General features: G+C 45.5%; 1 protein-coding gene across 2 annotated transcripts in view; it reads left to right on the top strand.

Annotated features, from left to right (window-relative positions):
• Nucleotides 1–259: 259 nt before the first annotated feature.
• cdon (cell adhesion associated, oncogene regulated) overlaps nt 260–19,365 on the top strand; it is a 30,870-nt gene continuing 11,764 nt past the window's right edge. The window contains exons 1-7 of one of the 2 annotated variants that reach the window (XM_069720985.1): nt 260–791; nt 13,456–13,594; nt 14,322–14,600; nt 15,117–15,263; nt 15,948–16,091; nt 16,190–16,480; nt 16,571–16,840. In XM_069720985.1, the coding sequence (XP_069577086.1) occupies nt 13,522–13,594; nt 14,322–14,600; nt 15,117–15,263; nt 15,948–16,091; nt 16,190–16,480; nt 16,571–16,840 (1,204 nt within the window). In that variant the 5' untranslated portion in view covers nt 260–791; nt 13,456–13,521. Of the gene's footprint in view, nt 792–13,137; nt 13,595–14,321; nt 14,601–15,116; nt 15,264–15,947; nt 16,092–16,189; nt 16,481–16,570; nt 16,841–19,365 lie in introns of those variants that run through there. The other variant, XM_069720986.1, reaches the window with a different exon arrangement.

Below are 19,365 nucleotides of genomic sequence, written 5' to 3' on the forward strand. Positions count from 1 at the left end.
GCGCTGGTATCAATCAAATGTGCAGCATGAAGTTAGTTAATGAACGGGAGGAAGTGTTCAGGTGACTTCATCCTAATAACAATGTCCGCACGTGCGCGCAGAGGAGGAAGGCGGAAGTTATTCTCTTTGATTGTAAAACTTGTTAATGCGCAGCCTGCACGGGTAACACCCCCTCACCCCTCCCTCCCTCCCTCCCTCCCTCTCCTTTCCAGGAGCCGTATTGAGCTGTGGGGCTGGGACATTCCTGGTTTGACGACCAGCCTCGCCGCTGCCATGATTTGCTGAGCAACTCGACACTGGCTTCAAAGATGCGTGTGTGGAAGAGGCAGCGGTAGAGACGGAGACCGAGAAGTGAAGAAGTTACAGCAGACTCACGAGAGACAGACATACACAGTCAGTGTGTGTGTGCGTGCGTGTATGTGTGTGTGCGTGTGTGTGTGTGTGAGGGCACCAAGCCGGGACGTAACATTTTTATTTCAACACACGGACTTCAAACTTCCCAAAGAGAAAAGTCTCCACCGCCGCCACCACGACTCGAGTTCAGACCGGTGGGGGTTTGTCGCACCTTGGCCCCGGAGCCTGCGCTGCTGTACGGGTCTGAAAACTCTTTCGCTCCCCTCCCCTCCACCTCCACCTCCATCTCCACCTCCGACTGTTTTCATGTTCCTCCCGTCGACTCGCACTTTGAGCCCGTTTCTAATGGAGGGCCCCGTACGGATTTGCCATCAGAAGAATGCGTTTTGCTGCTAGTTCACCCGACGTCTCGGAGCCTTTGCCCTCCTGCAAGAGAGGTAAGAAGGGAGGCAGAGAGAGGGGAGTCCCGGGCGGGTTGCCTGCCTGCCTGCCTGCCTGCCTGCCTGCCTGCCTGGCTGCCTGGCTGGCTGGCTGGGAAAGGCGGTCGGAGGAGGCTTTGGTGTGCGCACCAGGCCAACTGAGCTTCTCTGGTTATAACAAAAGAAATGTGACGTTAAAAGAGGCAGAGAGCTCCGTAGTGCCGGTTTGATCTGTCTCTCAAGCATTGCCGTGTTTCTTTTTTCTTTTTTCTTTGACTTTGTGTCGTGGTGGAGAGCAGCGGCACGGAGTGGCTGCATGACCCATCTGGAGAACGGTGGCGCCCGTGTACGGAGATTAATACAAGGCTGTGTGTGTATGGATCCATGTTTACTGTCTGCATTATAGACTACATCTACTATGGATGTACATTATATACTGTAACTTTAAATAATTAGTCTTACGTTTATGCATTACACTTGGTTTTAGGTTTTGGAATTGGTTTGCAGAACGTGTCAGAATATTATGTTATACTACAGTTTGTTTTCTTTTTACTTCAGGCTACACTTTTGTCATATTATAATCTATAGACCAAAAAAGAAGAAGAAAATCCATGCAGGAGACTTTAGCCAACATGTTTATATCAATTCTTACTTTATGTTTTTCTATAATAGACCACAAAACATTCAGGTCAGCATTATTGTTTACCAGCTCCTTTATCTTTATGTATTGTGACACAGCTCAGCTCTGTTGTCTCTGAGGTGCAACTAAAGAAAAGCCTAAATATTTGTTTGGTAAACAGCCCTGGAAGGCAGCTCCACTTCACTTACCATCCCGGTTGAAAACAGATGGCCTACAGGCTGTATTTCTTCTTCTTCTTCTTTGAAAGATGAAAGACCATTTTTAGAAATGACAAATATGACCCTTCCTTGACACATTGGTGTCACCATTGGAAATGGTGGCGATGGACTAGTGGAAATGTGACTCATTACTTCATTCTAAAATTATACTTTTATTATACAGCAAATCGGCTTAAGGAGCCAACTCTCAGCCACATTCACCACTGTGCAGAAACATGGTGGCTTAGACTAATATTTGATGATGTGTTTTTTTCCTCCAAACACAGAGAGCCTTTATTGTTTCAGATAAATCCCCAGAGGGTGTCATAAATGTCAGTTTGGTAAATTTGGCAAGTGCACAAATCACTGTGCAAAGCAAACAACTGTACCTGCCAGCTACAATGGAGGTTTCATTGTTTATTGACTAGGAAACAGGCTTTTGACAGCTAAGCTTCACAAAGACTAAAATCATTAGAGGCAAAAGGGGAACCTAAACAATAGATATAAAAGATGCAGATGTGTGAACGTAGTTAGGTCGAGATGATTCAAACAGCCTTCGCTCTGTTCATGCCTGTTCAATTTCATGTGTTCCTTCTCTTTTATTATTCTCAGTGTGGGAAATATTCCAAAAAGAAGAAAAATGGTGTAAAAAAAAAGAAAAAAAAGATGGATTCAGTTTGGTAAATTTGAATACAGATAGGGGGAGCTTTTGCTTTGTCTTTAGTATCTTAAACCTATATGAACTAAATGTGTAGATATCATATTAATCATATTATGATGCTTAGATATTGTAAATATGTAGTCAGTCATAATCACATGAGGTTTTTGCTTTTATTTTTCTGAGCAGAAATGAAAGGTGACAGAGTAAAAGTGATGGTAATATTGTGGCTGCCGAGACTGGTCCCTCACTTTTTTCCTGCCTTGTAATTTCCTCTGTCTGCTGTTCCCCCTTATCATCAGAGCTTCACAGCGACTTTTGTTACATGGGGGCAACTCTCAGCAAACTGAACACTTAAAAGTTATCGAGAACAAAGTCCTGACTCCCTCTCGAGAGCATGACATCCAGTCAGTGGGACACGCATGGCTGCTCTCAGATAAAACACTTTCAAGTTCAAACAGTTGCTCACGCATTGTTGCGTTGGTTGGGGGACAAGAAGACACTTCCGATGGCTTTCACATCCTTTCAGTGCTTCCCAATATTGGGTGAGCTTTTGACAGGGGCAGAGAGAGATTTGCTCTTTGTGTTCAGGCTCGGACGCTGACGGCGTTCACTCTCAAGGAGAAATCCTTCCTGAGGTTTTGATGCTGAGTCTGATCCAGGAGGAACCTTTTTTTTTTTTTTTATATTTACATTTTTTTTAATTTTTTTTATACAAAGGTGTTGTAATTACATTCGTTCTGTGGCCGCTTCCCTTCAACTTTCCTCATTTTAACTTAATTGACTCTGATTTCCTACATTTCCTTCAATACGTTCCTCCCTGAGTCTTGCTGCAAATCTCACTGCATTGCATTCTGGTCAGTCCTCTTCAACTTTGGCATGGCATCATGCTTTTTCCATTTGGCATCATTTTAAATAGAAAATACAAACGGAACAACAAAATGGGCTCAGAAATCCAAACTACATCGTTGAAAGCTTCTGGATTTCAAATTGAACTTAACGTCTCGTTGAATATTTTTAGTAAAAGCGACCATGTTTTTTTTAATGTAAAGTGACTGAATCGGACAACGATAGAGCCTCGTATCTTTTTTTATATTTGGTTTTATAGTGAGTTTTTAGGGGGAAATGAATAAACCATTAGTGGGCCAGCTCTTATCAGATGGACCCGAACAAAGCACAACTATGCCATTAAGGGAGTTTGAATAATGTTTGAACCATTAGGGTGCTCGTTAATGATAAACACATGTTGCTGTAGGAGAACTATGTTAAGTGGGCAATTTGAATGTAAGCATGTGTAATGATACCAGCCCCTGCACCCATAATGGCTCTCTTGATTTTCCTGATGCAGAATTACGTTCAAAGAAGCTCATGCACACCAACAATGACAAATGGTTGTTGAATGGTAGCAGCTGAGGTAACACTCAGGTCTCCATAGCAACAACAAGGTTTTATTAACGGTAAAAACAGGAAGTGAGGTCACATATGCATAAGTTAAAATCTTGGGAGTTTTTTTTAAAATAATTTCTCTCAGTTTATAGGGTGAACCAAAATATATTTTAAATATAAACATTGTCTGCAAATGAAAATAATAAAGTGCAGCAGAATGGTCAGCTGTTTGAGAGGATTTCAGTGATTTATAAGTGGACGAAGGTCTGTCTGAGGTGAACGTGGTGGGAGAGGGTGTGTCTAAGTGGGTGTCTAAAGTATATTTTGGGCACCTCCCACACTCTCTTTTCTAGGCCCTACAGATTTGAGGCCAGGCAGCAAACCTCAGCACCAGCCCTGAAGTGAATGGAAGTAAATTTAAAACCGAAAACACAAAGTGGTTTGCTTGTTTATTTTCTTTCGCGCTACAATTTGTCACATTATTGCATGAAAAGATCGACCTTTGGCTTAGTAAAGTGTTTCGAGTCATAAAATGGGAGAAAAATCTGCGTTGTCCAGCTGTCTACATCCTCACAATATTTAGACGTTTTGGATTTAAGTCATGTTCATCTTCTAAATCTGTAATCCATATCAGCGTCTCAGCATATATAAAGTAGAATTATAGAGGACTATTTAATGGTTGTCGTTTGACCCTTCAAGCGGCTACTCCCACACTCAAACCTGGCTTGTTTTGAACTCTTGACACATCGCCCTGCTTTTACTCTCATTGTTCAGCGATTGAGTCATACTGCAGTATTTTCCCCATTTTCTAATGCTGGCCTTTTACTCTGCAACTTCACCTCCCATTCGTCAAGGACAGACTCGGACCTCAGGCCCGAGTGGATGGACAGAGGGGGAGTTTTGGGCGGCATGCCAAAGAGCCCCCATGTTCAAGGAGCCAGGGGGGGTGCTGATTGACAACACCCAGCAGCCATGAGCAGTGGGTCGCTGGGAAAGATGGGCAGGTCAGGGAAAGAGTGTGAGTTCTTGTGACTGCTGAGCTGGTGAGTGCACCCTGCAGCTGCAGTGCCAACAAAAAAAGACTTTACTTTCCACCCTCCGACTCCCTCCCGAAATGTATTCTGAGACAAACTGTGAGAGGAATTGGGTGAATTGAAGCCACGTTGAAGTAGCCATGATGGAAAAGGCAGTAGCTGAAGGTGTCGTCTGTGTTTATATGAAGCTGTCATTAGTTGCACTTCTTGCAACTACAATGACAGACGAACCAAAAAGCGTGACATTGACTCGCTGTACTACGCAAGCATATACTCCAGCAGGTTACAGATAAGCTGCGTGCTTCCTCTGGTGCAGCTCCTTTTGAAGTGTCAAAGGTGAGTTGTCTGTAGTCCGGTGTGTACACCAGCTTTCAGCAGATGCATGTATTGAGTTTCAAAAATTTCAGAACCTTGAAGGACCTGAAACTGGATAATGACTTTCGAGAGATTCGAGAAATGAAATGAGAACCATCGGGGTGTAATTGTTAAGACAAACAAACAGTTTTTTAGAGCAGCAGAAACAGATGTTCCAGCCAGCCACTGAAATTTGCAGCAGGACGGAGCTGAGCAAGGCTGGAGATAGGCCGAACGAAAGAGGTCTGCTTCTTCTCTGAGGAAGATTTGCTTTCTGTTAATGTAATGGAAATACAGACCTCAGCTAAATATATATGTCCACATTCTAAATATGATAAGGGAATGTAAACCAATACCACACACATGGCGCTTTGAGAGAAAACACACCGTCCAGGTGGCCACAGATAATGAAAATGCTCCAACAGTAGATGGTCCAGAGAAGTTTTCCTGACACAATAGGATGTTTTTTTTGTGTGTGTTTTTTTTAAGTAGGAAGAAAATATGTAGGCTGAAGTCCTATCTTAAACTTAGCCGAGGGGCTTGATAAAAAAAAAAGACCAAAAGACGAGAACAGACTGTAAAATACTTTTTGTTCTCAGCCATTTGAAGCACTCTCAGCATGCGAGTCTTTTTCAGCCTCACGGTTTGAAGTCTGTTACTTTCCGTAGAGGCCTTTTTATTTATGGGCTCATAATTATTTGAGGGAGTGCCTTTTGGCTTGTGCAGCTACAGTATGCGTGTCTTAAACATCATGCGGAACAACACATGTATGACGGAGAACAAAAAGTTCCACAGGAAGGTTCGACGTGGCACTATACAGCTACGTGTTCTCATACTGGCGAGGGGAGCCATTGTTCTGCAGCCTTGTCTCGTGTAATGATTCCTCAGCCCCGGGGAAGATTTCAGGGAGTGAACTTGTGAACCGGACCCTCGCCGACAACTCTCACAGCGAAGCATTTCAGAACATTCGAGGGGAATTATTATTTTTTGCATCCTCAGCGTCTTCCTGTTTGCAAGATTCATTTCTTTTTCCCTTCCTGTAACTGACCCTACTAAATATGCCAGCGTGAGTTCGTCATCTCAGCGGCGGCCCCGAGAGTCGGTCTTCTCCTCTCGAAACTGCGAGCAACCGCAGCTTTCTATTTCAAATGTTGAGCCAATAAGTAACATCTGAGATGGTTTTTCTGTGAACCAGAATGTGTGCGCTGTTGAAAAGCCAGCGCAGGGATCAGCAAGACTATATTAAGGCAGAACTAGTGGCTGGCACGTCCCTCCAGCTGACAAACAGGCTTCTTGTTTGAAGGGCTGTTTTTCTCCCAGATCAGAGTGTGAGTTAGTGTGGGTACTGCTGCTGCCTGCCTCCGGTCTGTGGTTATGGGTGCCATTTTGGGCCCTCCCTGCTCCCAGATGTGGGCCCATAGGGAGCAATGGAACCCCGTATTTATAAGATATTCAAAGTGAGTGGAGGAATGCAAGTCCGGGGCATAAAACACAGGGTTGGTCCGGCCTTCTGCATTGTTCTGGGGATGTTTTAAGAAGGGAGCAGATACTTAGCATACTGTGGGGTGTAGCTTTGCCTGGAGACAGATGAAAACACGTCTCTGGTTTGACGACTTTAATCAAGTCAAATAAATCACTGTCATCTCTGTGGCGCGCTCACACAGTAGCAAACGCACACAAACTTGGACAAAGAATGCATTGAGTTAACATGTGGCACGGGTTCTCTATTTTTGCTCTGTTTTGGTGTTGTCATGAAGTCGTGTGTCTCTTGGCACCAACCGAGCGCTACGTCATCCACCAACAGCTCTTCTCACCTCCAGTGCTGCAGCAACAAGCAGCCTGGACCCCAAACATTTTGGAAAGGTTTTTTACAATTTTGACCGAGAGCCAGACGTGCAAACTCGGATGATGTGTGTTGATGTATCACCGCCGAGTTTGTTTTGTGATCACTGGCCTGTCGCACAACAAACGAGGAGTGTTACAAGTAGAGAAGGATAAACATTTAGACAAACTAAATAAAGCGTTTACACACTCTGTTTTGGACTGCATATTTATCTTTGGGTCCTCAGTCTTTTACCTAGAAGGGAGCTGGTTTGTTTGTTTGGGTTTTTGCAAGAGATTTGTGGATTCTGTGAAGAAGACTAATTATATTTTAACCTTTTTTTTTTTTTTTTTTTTTTTACACGTGTTTGTTTTTGTTCCTCCGGCTGCCAGGTCTTTGCAGACAAAGTTTTCTGTCTCATAAATCCCCCGTCCCCACTGAAATATATTGCTATCACTCTACTATCCTGGCAGTGTCAATTTATCATTCTGAAAAATGTGTACATTCTTTCTCACGCCTCTCAAGTGATAAACAAAGAAGGCAGGGAGGCAAACAAAGCTGCCCAGTTGAGTTGTATTTCTGGTCGGTTTGAAATGCTGAGTTTCTTCTTGGTATGTATTTGGAAGTCTTGTCATTTTGTTTTTGTTGCACATGTTTGGAATTACATTATTTGATGTATGTTTTAGTTTGAAAGTGCTTTTGGTTGGCAGCCAGCGACCTATCGGGAGGAGACTGAACAGAAACTGTTGTCTACGTCTTTGCCGCTTGTTGCCGTAGAGACACGGGCAGTGATGGAATCCAGGAGAGCTGGGGAGGGATGAGAGGCTGCACCGAGAGAAGGGGAGGGGGCAGCTGGATCAGATCACTGTATGCCCATAGCCCACACAACAGCATTTAAACACACGGATAGTATCTCGAGTCCCCCAGAGAATGTGGATATTTTCAAGACATTCGGGGGAAACTTGATCATTTTTTTTTTCCCCTCTCCTGCATCGATGTGCTTTCCCATCATCTCTCTAATCGACACTGATATTGAGGAATGTGAATCTGTGGCCTCCTGCCCCGGTGTCATGGCTGCACAATCCCAGCTCCCTTCTCGCTTGCCGTGATGAATCAGACTCTTGGCAAATGTTGGAGATCAGTGTTATAACACACCCTGCGGGCAAAAAGGCCTTCTTGTGCATTCCTCCTTTCCATCAGAGTTACCTTTTCGTCTGAGCAGGCGTTCCCCCTGTGGGTTGAAAGGCCTGTGAAATCAGCTGGAAGGGCCCAGAGAGCTCAGACAATGGGGAAGGGTTGTTGGTTACATGCACTTTGCAAAAGGTCTCGAGGTGGCCTTGTATGCTGGTGTTACCCAGGGATCTGTTTCCAGTGTCCGAGGCCGCTATTGAGTTTCGCCCCTGCGGTTAATCCCGCTGTTCAGGAACCTTGGGAAACAACCATACCCCTGACCGTCCTTTTCCTCCTCACAGATTCCCAGGAAAAACAAGACATTGCAGGACAATCGCTAATTAAGATGGGTCTTGCATACTGTACCATTCAGTCCACACGCTCTCGCTCCCTCCCCTCTGTCTCAATCACCCCCCCCAAAATCCCTTTCTCTCCTCTTTCAGCTCTCTGTTTGTGTCCTCGGCCAACAAGCCCAAGGGTAGAATTAGCGCCGTCTCCCAGGTCCCGGCCCTGGCACTTCAGGAGGGTCGGACTTTGGTGAACGGAGGCGTTGTGGGGACGAGAGGGGGGGCGGGGAGGGTTGTGTGTCCTCGGTAAACAGGGCTTTGTGGGATGTGACTGTGTGATCCCCAGGGTCCTCTCCTTTTCATTCCTTGTCTGCTGCGATCCCACACCACGGCAGTGTAGTCCGGAGGTCGGCGTCGTCGATGGGCTCTGAGACCTACGTGACCCCGTTATCACCCTGCACCTCCCGACTACTGCAGACGGACACGAGACACAGCAGACTGTCCTTGAAGATGCGTCTCATTTATTTTCTGTATCTCAATTTAAATTATTTATTGAAGAGACTTGCATTAACTTCCTGCAGGATCTCGGATTCAGACAAGGGCAGTTTTTTTTGTATCACGGATCAACTACACTCCTTGAATGGGATTTTCTCTTTATTTCTCATTGTAAAACAACAAAAGGACCCGTCTTTCTCTCCCTAATTCCCTTAATTCATTCCAAATCATGTCTCTCTTCCTCTCCCATACTTTAGCTCACTCCCCTTCTGTCTACGTCTGCACCACTTTTAATAACATCTCAGTCTTTAATCAGACAGAGTTAGGCCATACCAGAGACCCAGTGTTTCCACTCATTAGTTTTTCTCTGTGGCCCCGGGCTGCCTCAGTGGACTCACCCAGACCAATAGAAGAAGCCCATAATGGTCCCTTAGAGTCTCTTCTATCAGAGGGCTCTTCCCAAGTTTCTGGGTCGAGCTGAATGTAGTTAGGCTGAATCATCAGTCAATTTTGGCAGACGTGGATGCGTGGATGCCATTATCTGGATGCTTCTGTCGCCGAGCCAAAAAAGAGGGAGGAGAAAGGAGTCGGGGCTTGGCAACTTTTCACCTTCCAATGAATGTTTCACCTCTTTATACCCCCATCTCCTTTTTCTCCTCTCCTGGAGAGCCTTTCTTTCCATTTTCTCCGTAGCTTCCCCCCCCTATTGCCTCTCATCATCCAGTTTTGAATTTATCTACCATCTCTACTGTGTGTGTGTGTGTGTGTGTGTGTGTGTGTGTGTGTGTGTGTGTGTGTGTGTGTCTCTTTCTATCTTTTTTTGTGTCCGTTCCTTGCTCTTTGTTGAGTTGAGGAATGTGTGCTGCAGATCCTCTGTCAGTGAGATGTGGGGCGAGTGCAGACAGGTTTGGGGTATAGCATGTGAATCCGCTTCAGCGCACAGGTCAGATTAGACCATCATACCAGAAAAGACTTGCTCTTACAATCCTTTTTAAAAAAAAACCAAAAAAAAAAAAAACCTTTCCATTTATTGTATTTCATTCCTCTGATAGTGATTGTCTGCACAGCTAGGATCAGCCCCTACTATCAAATTGGCTTTGGAGAGTGGCTTCATGATGTTTGCTGTTGGCTTTCACTCAGCTGTATAGTCTTGTGAAGCTGAGAGCCCAGCCCCCCCCCCCCCCCCCTCAGTCAGCAGCACCAGTTGTGACCTGTTCTTCCTCTGCCCTCCAAGTCTTTGATGCTCCACCATGTTGCTTTTGTCCCTGTTTACCCAATATGACAAGGATATGGGCCAGCCCCCACATGGGGGCAGATGGGGCTTTAAGTAGTTCCTGCAGAGAGGAGGCCAAAAAAAGAAGTGCAGGTGCTAACCGCCCCAGAACCCCAATCCCTTTCCCTTCCCTGAGGGCAGCCTGTCAGTGTGTTTATTTTCTCTTGTGTCATCACCAGGGATCTCTCTTGTCCTACAAGGGGATATATGGTTCTATTCCTGTGTCTGAGTTTTGTGTTACTCCCTAACTAAATAAATAAAGGTGCAGCCCCTCAACACTATATCTCTACTATGGATTCCTCCAGGAAGAAGCATGACAGATAAAGTACAAAAAATAAAGAAAACTGAGTGACAAAGTCTCTAGCTTTCACACTGTTAAGCCAGGTGTCAGTCAAACATTTCCCAAACATGCATGGGTCAACCCCCACACCCCAAAAAAACCAGGAACTTTTCCACTTGAACTCACTGACATCCTCCTCATTTATTTTAATAAACTGTCCCTGTGTCTGTGTATCAACTTTCAGGTGTTTTTTTTTCTATGCAAGATGTCTCTTTAATTTATAAATGGTTGATCCCGCTTTGAGAATGGCCATGCATCTACAACATAAGTGCAAAAACAGAGAGTAACACAAGATCAGATTTGGGGTAGGAGGAAGAAAACTGGAACAGGATTTTCTTTCCATTAAGGAGTGCAGTCAGGAGTTTTGAGAAGCAGAGGAGTGAGGGAGGGTGCTGGCCACAGAGCAACATTGAAGCAGAAGAGATGCCTCTCAGGCGGATCAGACTTCATTTATCAGGGACTTCCCCCTCGTCAAAGGGCTACTCCAGCTTTTGTCTGGGCGTCTGCTCAGGAAGAAACAGGACTTGCCTTTCCGCGCAGACAGTGTTGCTAACATCAGGACGAGTCTGAGATGAGAGATCCGAGATATCCTCACAGTGTCTGTCTCCACTGAGGAGGCTTCATGCTGGCGGATGTCAGAGGAAAGCCAAACAGATAAGAAGCAGGAATGGTGCCCCTGTGTTTCCTCGTTGCGCCAGATCGATGTGCCAGATAGGCAGCTGTGTGTGTGTTTACACAAGATCATCCAGTCGGAACTTTAGAGCCCAAACGGTTCGCCTGCTGGGAGGACTGAAAAAAATAAAGGTAGCTAGAAACAAGAAAAGGTAGGTGCAGAATCGGCTCCAGTTTCTCACCACACTGCGTGCCAAAGTACCCGCGCTTGGTTGTGCATTGTTATAGCACTGTTGTTATTATTGTAATTATATATCATTATTCCAGCAAAGAGGGAAAGATAGTTTCCACCGATGACATGGGGGCAGTGTGCAGGGCCTGTTGCAACTCGCAGGATGGAGAAACACCAACCTGCAAGATGTGGGTTTGATCTGCCTGAATGAGCAAGCACACACTCGGACTGGAGCCAGAAATGCAACGCATACACCACAGAAATAATGTAGTGTGTTACTGAATCCTAAAGTCCAAATTACAGACTGTTGCACATTGGTGAGAGGGTTCAGCAAGAATCAGAACTTCTGGAGAAATCGTCATGATTATCTTTTCCAGCTTTTAATATTTCCTCGAAGCACTTCAACACTTGTTTCGTGTGGAGTGTTTGGTAAAAAAATGTGTGTGTGACTGAAAAGGAAGGAGAGCTGGAGGTGACCTCTGGGGGCTGGTCCAGGGCCACCAGACACCCGCTGGTTCATCCTCTCTCTCTGCTCTTCCCCGACCTTTGACCTCAGGGTGAGAAGGGGGCGTGAGCCAGGAGCTGGAAGAGTTTATTATTTCCTGCCTCTTCTCGCCTCCTCCTCCTCCTCTTTGGATGCCTTCTGAGAAAGAGATGAGAATGAATACATATACATACAATAAACCCAACATTCAGAAAGTCTGCAGTTTTGATGTTTCGAGTAATTAGCATCGCAATTAAAATATGTTGGCTAAATAAATAGTTTGACATACTATTTCTGGCTTCTACAAGAACATTAGAACCTCCTGAGAGCCCTGAAAGGTGCTTATGGTTTCGATCCCTCTTGCGGTTCAAAAATAAAGGAAAACAAATGATTTGCTCTCACATGGCCAGCAGCAGCAGCAGCAGCTTTAGCTTGAGAAAAAGTCAGAGTGAATAAGATCATGACTTAATCTCAGAGCAGGAGCCAGCCAAACATGCTTCTCCACCTTTGTCTTATTTTTCTGTCATGCTCACAAACCTTTAGCGAAAGCTCGGCATATTAATTACAGTCGGTTTTGAACAAAAGACTGAAGTATACTGTACAATGTGCTGTACAAGTGCACAGGCTTTGTCCACGTTGCATCATTATACAACGCATATTAAGCTCTATAGATGCACGTGTTCGACTGTTGATTCAGTCATCTGCAAAGGCATTATTATGGATGCATCAACTTTAATAGATTCATTGATGGGAATAAAGGTTCATTGCAGCTCTACTCAAAACTCTCACAAACTGAGACCAACTTATAATTTTCTGGCCACACTGACTGCAGCCTGAAGGAGGAGGCTAACTCAATTGACCTGCTTGATTGTGGAGGAGCAGATGAAACGATGTTCAAACTGTAGAATGAGGGTTAGAAACCTGTTCAGCTTCACCGATCCTGCCCGGGTATCATGCTTATAATTTGACCTACCCTGCAGCCTCGGCCGATCCTTCCGCTGATGTCTGCGAGCCACCGAAGCACCAGTGTGAATATCACAGCTGGACGGCCATTGTCCCTCCAGCCTCAGGCTCAAACCCTGGTTACCAACAAGGAACCCGGGATCAAAGCTTGCTTGGATTACTCTTGGAAGGAGGAGGAGATGCTGCATTTTGAGGGGGTCGTGTTGAAAAGGATAGAGGAATGCTCCTAATTACGTGCCCTCAACTCCTTTTCTGTTTCTCCCTTTGGCTCCTCTCTTGTCTCCCTGTGTGTGTCTGGCCGGCATTTCAGGCTACAGTGAACCTATGAGGAAGCAACACAGTGTGACAAGAGAGTGATATTAAGAGTGAGGCGACAGTTACTCCATTAGCAGGAGATCTCGGCGGCCCAGTGGGAGACAGGGAGGTGGAGAGGCTGGACATTCCAGCAGAGACACTGAAGTGGGTGAGGAGAGGGGTGAGGAGAGGGGTGATAGGAGCCGGTGGGAGGTGGAGATCAAGGAGTGTGTAAAGAGGATGTGTCGTGAAGATTAGACGGATTGTGGTACAGGATTCATGTGGGATAATTGTTTTTTCTTTTTTCCCCCTGCTCAGATCCACCTCTGATCTCCTCCTGCTTGTTTTGCTGTTTATTTATTCACGTCTCTTGTCTCTCGCTCGTGCGTGCTGTAATGTTTCCATGTTTGACGTGTTTCTCTTCTCATCTGCGTGTTGTAGGTTTGCTGAACAGACGTGGGCGTGCGCACCAGGCAACACGGCCGCTGGCAGGGGTCAAAGTGCACCATGGACAGTGGCCTAAGGGTCCTCCTGTCCACTGTGCTGTGTCTCAGCCAGTCCCTGCTTATCAGCTGCTCATGTAAGTTGTTGTCCTACTTGTCCAGCCAAACATGGGTGGGAGTGCCGAGATCCCCCTTTAAAAAAAAAGAAAAAAAGAATCACTGTTTGTGTGCTTGTATTACAAACCATTATCTTTACATATCGATGCAGCTTTTATACATACTTTCACCAGTTTTTAGTTGCAAGCACTGATAAATCCAGTGTACGCTACTTAGCCACAGATAAACCGACGAAGAAAGTTGCAATTATAACGTGGTTTTCTGAGTTGTTTATTTATTAATTCATTACTATTTAATTACTAATTGAGGCTGTGTTTCGGTTGTGTTACTCAGCTTGTTGTGGAATTTCCAGACCCTGATTGGGCAAAATATTGCAACATTAAAGTCAATTTTTTTGGACCTTTTTTTTTTACACTTTTTTGATCTTTTTTTTTTAGTTCTTTAGTAAAATAGTTTTTTTTTTGGGGTGGTGTATCTCAGCCAGGTTTGGTTCCTTATGGAAATCATTTTTATTGATCTTTTGTATATGTATGGCAAAAACAATCCAGCAAATATCAGTCAGAACCTGATACGCTGAACGATGAAATGGTCAGTACGCCTTAAGTACAAAAAAACGCAGCATTTCTCACCCTAAATTGTCCAGTTCTGTGGGAAAGCAAAACTGTAGGTGGATGAGACAACGTGTTTTATATGTAATGACTCCACGTCCTGACCTTGCTTTTTCCTCCGCTCGCGTGTTCTCCCCAGCTCAATATCCCTCTTTCCGCTCTGAGCCGGCCTCCCTGGTTCAGAGTAGAGGCTCTGTTGCCCGTCTGCGATGCGTCGTAAGACCTCCATCAGCAGTGGTTTCCTGGCGCTTCAGAGGCTTTCCCCTGGATGAGGACACGCTGCCCGGTGTGGAGCTCAGCAGGGGCTCCCTCACCATCTCCTCCCTCACGCCCAGCCACGCAGGTGTCTATCAGTGTGTGGCACGCTTCGACCACGGGCCGGCCATCGCTAGCCGCCACGCTCGTGTGGCCGTAGCAGGTACGGATACAGAGAATTACCCTTCTGTGTACTCACTTCAAAGCAGAGTGGTGAAGAAAGAGAGGAAGCGGCCTTGAGAAAAGGAAGGCCATTTTGTGAGTGTTGAACACTTAGGAAGAATGCCTGTCCTCGGCCGCTTGCTGCTGAGTGGCGAAGGGGAAGGAAGCAGTAGGAGTTTTTACTTGGGCAGCCTTCCAGATGCCTCTTGACCGGTATCCTTAATGAGCCTTGGGTTTTCCTGTGTGTAGCGTGTTATGTTCCTGCTGGGATGCTGCCTGCTCTCGGACACTGCGCTAAGAGATTGACCCTGAACTGGAGCTGTATCAGGCATGAATAGAATCACTTACTGCAAAAATAAACAAACCCAGAGGTCTAACACAAACAGCTCAACTCAAGTAGTGCTGATCATTTTCCCTCTTGTCTGCGCTGCTGCTGTAACATTACATGTCTGGTATTCTGCACAGCAAGGGTGTTTAACCAAAGGAAATCTTTTTTTTTTTTTCTATATCCATGCAGAAATATCAGAATATGAAGGTGGCCGACGACGATCATTATCAGCGCAGGAAGGCAGCACCGTTCTTATAGAGTGTCCTCGACCGCACAGTGTCCCTCCAGCCCTTCCTAGACTGAGAGTACGAGGGGACTGGATGGAAGTGTCAACAGGTATGTTTGAAAACTGGCGAATAAATGTGCACTTTCTTTGTTGTACTTTGAATGATGACTTTGTCCTTTATATAAGGCAGTGGTCTGCCGGGAGGGGGCTGTCATTGTAAATTAATGATAGCATCCAAACCTTGTTCAAACAAACAATACAAAAGTTTAAAAAAAAAAAGCCAATTCTAGTGCAGATGTTGTAAGTTTACAAAGATACCAAATATGTCAGGCTCAATGTCGAAGAAATTTATTTTATAATGATGCACAAGAAATGTAGATTTGATGACACTTTTATAAGAATTTCAAAAAATTAGAGCGCAAAGATACTGTGTACATTTCTGACTGAGAAAGAAAGACAAAAGTGCAAAAACAAACATCAGTTATCCAACGATTAAAAAAATGGCACTCCATTAAAAGCTTGTTGGAGTGTATCTCTCACTTTAATCATGATAAAGATTTCATGAAGAGTTGGAACAAGCTGATACCATCAGTCAGGGAGGAATAATTGGGTTTTGTCAGATAATAGCACTTCAGAAATTCTACTTGGCTTGTTTTTCTTCTTTATATATTTGTTTTATTCATTAAATTTTCCAGACATTTCTATTTTGTTATTTCATCTATAAATTGTTTCTTTATTGAATTACTGGGGACGTTGTTTGTGCTTTTACTGAAATCGTTTTCTTCTCTTTTCAGATGACTATTTAGTTCTTCCGTCTGGCAACCTGCAGATTCTCTCAGTTTCAGCCCAGCACCAGGGCATGTATAAATGTGGTGCAGTCAACCCTGTTACCGGGGAAACCGTCATACAGCCTCACGGCACTAAGTTGTCCGTCAAATGTAAGTCCGATGACATTTCATGTAAACATTCAGATGTTTTAACACTTCAGGTTGCGTTTTCTGTTATCATCTACTAACAGTGTTCATTCTTTGTGTAGATTCAGACCCCTCCTCGCCAGTGCGAATAGTTTATCCCACCGCCCCAACGACTGTTTCCATACAGCAGTCTCAGCCGGTGATGTTGGAGTGCGTTGTGTCTGGTAGTCCCGCACCTGCAGCCAAGTGGTTTAAGAACGGCAAGGAGGTCCCACCGGGGCCTTCCCACCAACGACAGCACAACAACCTGGCCTTTGTTAGAGTGATGCGGAGTGACGAAGGGAGTTACACCTGCGCGGTCGACACCAAGCGGGGGACCGTGATCAGCGCTAACTATACTGTGAATGTTCTTGGTAAGAAAACGACTAGAAGAAGAGTTGACGTGGGGAGTGTTTGCAGCAGATGTGCGTGCTGAGGTTAATGTTTCTCCCTCGCGTCCACAGAGCCTGTTTCTATTGTGGAAGGTCTGGGTCACCAGCTCGTCTCTCCTGGCTCCTCCGCTCGTTTCACCTGCGTAGTGAGAGGAAACCCTTCCCCAAACATCACCTGGCTGTTCAACGCTGATCCCATCTCCCCCTCACACCACTTTCAAATGTTGGGATCCTCACTTGTTATTACAGATGTGACACCACAGGATGAGGGAGTGTATCAGTGTCTGCTGGACAACGGGATTGACTCGGCACAGTCATGCGGGGTGCTCACAACTCAGTCAGGTATTTATACATCACTTATCTTATACTGAAACTTTATTGTTTGGTTTCATTGCTGAAGCTCAACTCGACTTGTTTTAGACAGAACATCCTTCAAACTGCTGAGCACTTTATTTTCTTAAGATAAGAAACAGTTCATGAAAATCAATTATTTTAGTTTTGCCACACCCTGGGATTATTTTCATTAAACTGTCAAAATGTTTTATTCTAAAACAAAAGATGAAACGATTAGTCTATAAAATGTCCGAAATTTTGCCCTGCAGGCCTTCATGTATTCCACGATTTCACAACACCTTCAAATTGCCTGTTTTGTCTCATCAACAGGCCAGAAAGGTATTTTCCAGTTCCAATGAAATAAAATAGAGAAAAGCAGCACATCACATTGAGGATTATGAAACCAAAGAAAAGGTTTTGTGGGCCGGTTGAAGACATTACAGATACCAAGTTTCAGAAAAGCTGCATCATTGTAAAGACTCGGTGGTGATGGAAAGGGTTAAGGCATCTTACCAGATGGGCTCTCTGCGGGCCTGCGTATACAGTATCTGCAGGGAGTCCTTGCTTTGTGAGTGTGAATGCGTGTGTTTCTCTCAGGGCTGGTAGGGGAGGCTTGGCCAAGGCCGCCCTCCTCCTGAGCCTTGAACTGAGCCTGAGCGTGAGAGTGAGCTTTGTGCGCACCGTCGGGGATAAGCCCCCGGACGCTGGAATGTAAGGAGTAGCCATGGAGGGTTATGACGAGGACCAGACCACCCAGCTGTCAACATCATACACAACTGCCTTTTATTTATTAACACATCACAACCCTCCCCCCTCCTCCGCCAGTCTCCTCCAAGCCTCCTCTCCTCTCCTCTCCTCTCCTCTCCTCTCCTCTCCTCTCCTCTCCTCTCCTCTCCTCTCCTCTCCTCTCCTCTCCTCTCCTCTCCTCTCCTCTCCTCTCCTCTCCTCTCCTCTCCTCTCTCTCCTCTCCTCTCCTCTCCTCTCCTCTCCTCTCCTCTCCTCTCCTCTCCTCTCCTCTCCTCTCCTCTCCTCTCTCTCCTCTCTCTCCTCTCCTCTCCTCTCCTCTCCTCTCCTCTCCCTCTCCTCTCCCTCTCCCTCTCCCCTCCCTCGCCGGCCACGGTACGCCAAGGCCCCATTCCTCAGCTCTCTCCTCTATCTGCAGGATGATGAATGCGGCTACATGTGGTACATAGGGAGTACAAATCAGACGGGATCAGGCGGCTTCACTGCAAAACATTTGCTCCCCTTCCACAAACCACAGGAAGAAGAATGAGAATTAATATCTTTCGCTGCAGTTCGAGCTCGTACAGGAAAAACCGAATGTGAGGCTGATAAGCAGGTTATGCTCTGCAGAGTTAAACACTCTCAGTTTGTGGTTTTTTTTAAGTTTTTTTTTAGGTACCAGCCACGGCAGCTTATCAAATGGCCTTTTCGTTTAAAGTAAACAATATCATTAATCTGTGTTGTCTTGTTGCTGTAATTCATTACAGAGCGCAATCTGAAATATGTTTTTGTTTTCTGTTTGGTATCATTGTCTCCATCACCATGGCAACACCCTGCCTTCTGCTTTTGAAGTGGGATGCCCGTCAGGGGAGGTGTAGTTTGTGTTCTGTCAGGCATTGGTCTGTTTCCCTGCTGTCATTCGCATCAACACACTTTGTGCTCCACTGCTCCTAAATGACAGAACTAGCATCCCTGCAACGGGCACAGCTGGTGCTGACACCATTATTTGTTTAATACCGGTTGTTTGACATAAAATTAAGCTACACCAACTGTGATATAGGAATTTGGCTTTAACTTTCTTTTTACAATATTTTCCTTTTTTATTTGGTAGCCGTTTTCGCAAGAAGGAGGTATTTTCATTCCCAGGAACTCGGTCAGAGATATAAAAAATGTCCCCATAAGTCCTCTAATAAGCTGAGCTCTTGTCTGTGCTGGTAATCCTTTGTGATTTAACATCACATTTACTCCCAGGTGCTCTTTTCTAATGGAGTGACCTTTTTCTGGGAAGGACCTGGCAGCGGGTCTCTGTCCAGGTGTAGTAGCAATTACTCAGGATACATCACTCACTCCTCTCCATCAGGACGGGGAGGCCGGCGTGTCCTTAATCGCCTCCTCCTGTAACCGTGCTCGAGTCGGAGCCCTGGCTGTGGTTGAGCTATGAGTCAGAGCTGTGGAGAGACGAGAGGGTTGTTGGGTCGAGGGAGGGAAGGAGCACTCGCAGAACTGGATGTAGTCCTGAGGTTTGATTTTCTCCGGTATTTTAATGGTTGGTGTGTGGAATGTGTGGCAGCTGGCCGCAGGCCTAGGATCAGGTCTAGTGTTACCAGCTCCAGGCCTGTTTGTTTTACAAAGTGAACCGGTGCCGCACACACCAAACCCAGACTGAAACTGGACCCAGGACCCTGCAGTGTGCCCCTGTGGCAAGCCTGGCTCCGTTAACCTCCTTATTCACTTGTTTACGTTTTGATATTCAGTTATGATGCTGTTTGACCTCAGTGGTGTTGCTCAAAGTCGAGCAGTCCCAGCTCTCC

This window comes from Brachyistius frenatus, unplaced genomic scaffold (assembly GCF_029030835.1).
Source record: "Brachyistius frenatus isolate BFR_SWC_R1_liver_20210118 unplaced genomic scaffold, ASM2903083v1 Contig_254, whole genome shotgun sequence".
NCBI lineage: Eukaryota > Metazoa > Chordata > Actinopteri > Embiotocidae > Brachyistius > Brachyistius frenatus.